Source organism: Aegilops tauschii, chromosome 4 (genome assembly GCF_002575655.3).
Source record: "Aegilops tauschii subsp. strangulata cultivar AL8/78 chromosome 4, Aet v6.0, whole genome shotgun sequence".
Taxonomy (NCBI): Eukaryota; Viridiplantae; Streptophyta; class Magnoliopsida; order Poales; family Poaceae; genus Aegilops; species Aegilops tauschii.
In genome coordinates this window covers 452,374,463-452,380,016 of record NC_053038.3, presented here as the reverse complement: position 1 = coordinate 452,380,016, position 5,554 = coordinate 452,374,463, and the positions used below count along the sequence as shown (strand labels likewise).

The 5,554-nt window shown below is 50.4% G+C and overlaps 1 protein-coding gene across 1 annotated transcript; it reads right to left on the bottom strand.

Moving 5' to 3' along the window:
- Positions 1-682: 682 nt before the first annotated feature.
- Positions 683-3,548, bottom strand: LOC109779063 (malonyl-CoA:anthocyanidin 5-O-glucoside-6''-O-malonyltransferase-like). The gene has a single exon (XM_020337662.3). It carries the CDS (start codon positions 3,373-3,375, stop codon positions 1,864-1,866), a length of 1,512 nt encoding a protein of 503 aa, XP_020193251.1. The 5' UTR covers positions 3,376-3,548; the 3' UTR covers positions 683-1,863.
- Between the last annotated feature and the right edge of the window lie 2,006 nt (positions 3,549-5,554).

Here is a 5,554-nt window from a genome sequence, read left to right as displayed (position 1 = left end):
AAGAACAAAAGGCAAAACATTTTTTAAGTAGATATATTTTAGAACGCGAATAATTTAGCAAATTTATAAATTTTTTTTTGAAACTCGAGTATATTTTTCACAAAGAACAATATTTTTATTTGTAGGTTTTTTGAAACCTGAACATTTTTTAAAACACAAAGATTTTTTGAAAACTAGGAGGTACTATAGAGAACGTTTTTTTCCGAATTTGAGAACATTTTCTCAAACATAAATATTTGTTTTAAATTTAAATTTTAAAAAGCAAACATTTTTTTTTGAAAATATGAACAGTTTTTGAAAACTGGGAGGTACTGTATCTAACGCTTTTTAATTTGTACCTACTAATAAAGAAATGTGCGGTTCTCTGATTTGGTCTGTCCATCGCATATGATTTTTCATCCGTCTCGCACAAGGGCCACACAAGTGAAAGAAAAAATGCCTTTTCTTCCCTGTGAAAGAAAAATGCTTAGCTTTTTTTATTCCTCAGTGTGTTTGTTTTTATGAATGTCTCATGTGTCTCGCTCGGCCTCAGTCTATGTTGTGGCCCAGCGAAGCCGGGCCAAGGCAGGCAAGGTAAAAATATTAGTTCTCGTTTGGAATCAAACTAGCGACCTCCCTCCCCGTGCAGGTAAATTCATCGTAACCGATTGAGCTAGATCAACATTTGTGTTTAGGTGAAGGTTGTTCTGTCTATTAAATAGCCTCAACTTGGTTGCTTACAGATAATCCCTCCAGTAGATATACCTTTTTGAGTTTTAAGGTATCAAGGAGCTGATTTGGGAAGCAATAAGCCAAGGGTAAGGAACGACGTGACAAAAAAATAAATGAGGGAAATTTATTTGAGACAACTACATGTCAAATGACATGAGACCTGCCAAAGGAATGAAGAACTAGGAGAGAGAGAAATAAAAAGGAAGAGGAGAACTTTTTTTTGAGGGCTAGGAAGAGGAGAATTAGACCTGAGATGGAAGGAAGATACACGGTGGATTATTAATAGGTGATGGGCTGGAATTCAAACATACACGTGACACGGAAAGATATATGGTGGACCAAACGATGATGTGCTGGAATTCAAAACATGAGTCATGGCATAGAAATAAAAAAAGAAGGGAAGAATTAGACGTGACATATTCTTAAAAAAACTAGACGTAACATGGAAGGTTTCATGGTGGGGGGTTAGAAGGATTCATGAGACTACGTACTAAAGGAGAAATGTGTATTGGAAGCGCCGATAAATTACCCATAAAAGGAATTTAATCATAAAAACTGTAATTTTTAATAACATTATTATGAGGATTAAGAAAATAAAATGCCCACAGATGTATTGTTTTTGTTCAATTTATTAAACTAGGGATATGGTACGAACCTTTTTCTCCATCGGGTCTTCACATACGACTAGCCTAGCTCGGTTCAGTGACACCCACAATAACGTATGAGGAGTCCAACTAAGGATTCACGGTCTATCTAACACAAACTACTCAATTTACATGATAACACAGACATATATTAGGTGTAGTGCCTTTTCCATATTATATTAGACGAATGTAAAAAAAAATCTGTGTTCAACGGTCTTTATCTCGAAGGACATGAAGGAGGCTCAACAATGCAGCTATTGGACCTGGCCATCATTGGTTACTGATAACTGGTACCGTGACCACTTGCGATGAGGACGACAAAGAGGACAAGCGGGAACATGGGTGTGATGTCATATCGAAATGAAGGATGTGGACATGAGGGTGAGATATTAGTCATGTTTATTATGTTAGGAGCATAAAGGTGAGGCCTTTAGACATATTCAATGGGCAAAGGCGTGTGGGGGTTGTTTTCCTCCGTTGCAACGCACGGGCATATTTTCTAGTACACTTACCAAACAGGGTGGTGTAGATACGGTATGGGCATGTTGATGCTGCTGCATGTGCGCTCTAGTGACCAGTCCACTCCATCACGTGCACCCATAGGCATCGAAGTGTGCATTAATCGACCACTCGATGGTGTTGTGCACTGCAGCCACGCGATGGCATCGTGGAAGCAGCATTGGAACCTCCGCATGGCATCCGCTGGCAGAGATATGCCCACCTCAATTCCGCCGCTGCTCCGGCGGCTCTCCGCCACCGCCAGGGCGCCAGTCCTCGCCACGGATACGATCTCCACTTTGGCCGGCTGCCCGAACCCAAAGTCGACGTCGTAGACCCGGAACTTCGGCGACCCTGCCACGGTCAGCACGCCGCCGCCGGATAATATGGCCTCCCTTATCCGCTCCCACCACAGCTCCGGTGACCGAATGCTGCCGACGCCCACCGCCTGCTCGATCGCCGCAGCAACCGCCGTGCACGCGGTGACGAGGCCAACAGCGCCGGGCATGGCGAGTCGGTCCTTGGGCGCGCCCTGCAGGGCGGCGCCGACGCAGTTGCCGAGGTACTCGTCCGGAATGGGAGCAGGCTCCATCCGCGAGCGGTGGTCGACGGGGAAGATGAAGTAGGTCGGGTCGCCGCCGCCTCCGTTACTTGCTTTGTCATCTTTAGCCCGCTGGTGGCATGACCAGATGAAGCCGAAGGTGGCAACCAGCGAGGAGCATCGCGGCGGCGCGCCCGCCTTGCCAGCCGCGGCGAGCAGGACGACGTCCTTGATGCGTTGTATGTCTTCTATGGACAGAGTGAAGGTGGCGAGGAGCTTATCGCCGGGCATCTTGACGTAATCCTTCTTCTCGGTACTCGCCATGGCTCTAATGAAGGCGTCGCAAAGACCACTTGGGTCCTTGACGAGAGTTCTGTCAATGACAGGGGGCGCCGGCGCGACGGCGCCGGCGCTGGCCGCCGCCCAGGTGTGGAGGAAATGGGTGGAGCACGCCCCGTCGCAGGCAGCGTGATGCAGGGCCATGCCGACGGAGAGGCCGCGGCCGCCGCGCAGCACGGTGGCTTGCAGGGCGAGCACCGCGCCGCCGTCCGGGAGAGGCGGCACGAGCTGTGCGATCTTGGCGACCTCCCTCGGCTCGTCCAGGGCCAGCTCGTCGACGTCGAGGTCGTACATGGCGACGGTGAAGGTGACGCCGTCACCGGGCTGGTAGTGGAGCTCGTGGCGGTCGGTGGTGCCGGGCCTGAGGCGCAGGCGGCCGGCGAGCGGGTAGAAGGCGCGGAGGGCTTGGGCGAGTGAGGTCTTGAGGTTGGAGAGGATGGTGGCGGTAGTGGCGGCGCCGGGGCCGGGGACGAGGTGGTAGAAAAAGACGCGCTCCACCGGCGGGAAGTTGAGCCAGAAGACATCGAAGAAGGTGAGCGGGAGGGAGGTCTCCGGCACCGGAGGGATCGGCCAGGGCGCTACGACGGCGCTCTCCACTACGTTGAGCTTCCGAGAAGCTTCTTGCTGTGGTGCTGGCGCCATTGCTGGATCCGTGGGTGCTTAAGCTTGCGCCTGGATTTCAAGTTTTCCAGCGGCCAGGCCCACGCGATCCGTGGGTGCTTAAGCTTACTGGTACAGGTTTTATTGTACTATATATAAGCCATGTGACTAGGGTTCTTGAGCCCAAAAGGCATGGTGTTAAAACAGAAGGGGCCGTATGGGGTGATAAATGCTGTTGCGGCTTGGTCGGACTCCGCCATCTTGATTTGATGGTATCCGGAGTATGCGTCGAGGAAACACAATGAGTCGTGTCCTGCAGTAGCGTCGATAATTTGATCGATGCGGGGGAGGGGGAAGGGATCCTTGGGGCAAGCCTTGTTAAGGTCCTTGAAATCGACACATAGGCGCCAGGATTTATCCTTCTTTGATACCATCACCAGGTTTGCTAGCCAGTTCGGATGTTTTATTTCTCTAATGAATCCGGCCTCCAGTAACTTGGCTAGCTCCTCTCCCATGGCTTGTCGCTTAGGTTCAGAGAAACGCCGAAGAGTCTGCTTGACCGGCTTGAATCCCTTTAGAATGTTAAGGCTATGCTCGGCCAGCCTGCGTGGGATTCCTGGCATGTCTGAAGGATGCCAGGCGAATATGTCCCAATTCTCGCACAGGAACTCCCGTAGTGCGGCGTCTACAGCGGGGTTTAACTGTGCCCCGATGGATGCTGTTTTTGTAGGGTCCGTTGGGTGGACTTGGAATTTGACTATTTCATCCGCTGGTTTAAAAGAGGTGGACTTGGATCTTTTGTCGAGTATCACGTCGTCCCTGTCCACTGTGGAGCACAACGCAGTTAATTCCTCGGCCGCGAGGGCTTCGGATAATGCCTCGAGGGCCAGTGCGGCTGTTTTGTTTTCGGCGCGGAGTGCTATGTCTGGATCACTAGCTAGAGTGATGATTCCATTGGGCCCGGGCATTTTGAGCTTCATGTACCCGTAATGGGGTATGGCTTGGAAGATCGTGAATGCCTCCCGCCCTAGAAGGGCGTGGTATCCGCTACTGAACGGGGCCACTTGGAATGTGATTTCTTCGGACCTATAATTCTCCGGCGTGCCGAATACCACATCTAGTGTGATTTTCCCAGCGCATCGTGCCTCCCGACTAGGGATGATTCCTCTGAAGGTCATGCTGCTTTGCTCAATGCGGTTTCTTTCTATTTCCATTTTTTGAAGAGTCTCCTCATAGATGAGGTTTAATCCGCTGCCGCCGTCCATGAGCACTTTAGTAAGCCGGAAGCCGTCCACAATTGGACTAAGGACCAAGGCGGCTGGTGCTCAGGCTGTTCGGAATTTAGGTTCGTCACTGGCATTGAAGGTGATAGCCGTGTCACTCCATGGATTTATTGCTGCCATGTGGCAGACTTCGGCAAGGCTGCGAAGTGCTCGTTTACGCCTATTATTTGAGGCGAAGGTCTCGAAGACTGTCAATACTGTATTGTTGTTCTCCACGGGATGGTGTTCTGCGGTATTGTTAATGAGGAGATCTTCACCGCTCTTGGCCACCTGCCGGAGTACCCAACATGCTCTAAGGTTGTGTGTTGGTATGGTATCCGCTGTACTGGGAATTTTGCATGGCCCATTAAGTCATCCCTCGAATATGGTTCTACGCCCTGTAGTGGGCTTTTGCTTCTTTGTAATTGGGTCGGGTGACTTACGAGAGTGCACCCTTTTAGTTCGGACTGGGGGTTTTGTCGGAGCCGGATTATCCCAAAATTTTGTTTGGGTTTTCCAGGCGCTTTCCATCGCACAGTACTTCCGTACTATGGCCGCCAAGTCAGTGAAGTGTGCTATGTCACGGCGACTTATGGCGTTGAGGATTCCCTTGTCCGTGCAATTATTGCAAAAGAATGAAATTGCGTCTTCCTCGCGACAGTCCTTGACCTTGTTCATTACAAGGAGGAATCTGGCCCAATAGTGATGTACTGTCTCCTGGGGCTCTTGTCTAATGTGGGAAAGATCGTTTATATCTGGGTGGGTGGGTGGATTTAAGTCCGAACCTTGACCCGATCTGAGACCCAGGGGCGGAGGAGTTTCCGATCTTGGCAGTTCGGGCTCCGAGATGTTGCCCAATAGGTCTGGCCCGCTGCCTGATTCTAGGTTCAGGGTTTGGGCGATGTCCTCCCGTAGACGGGTATCCGGCTCAGAGAGCTCGGGAATCCGGACATAGTTTG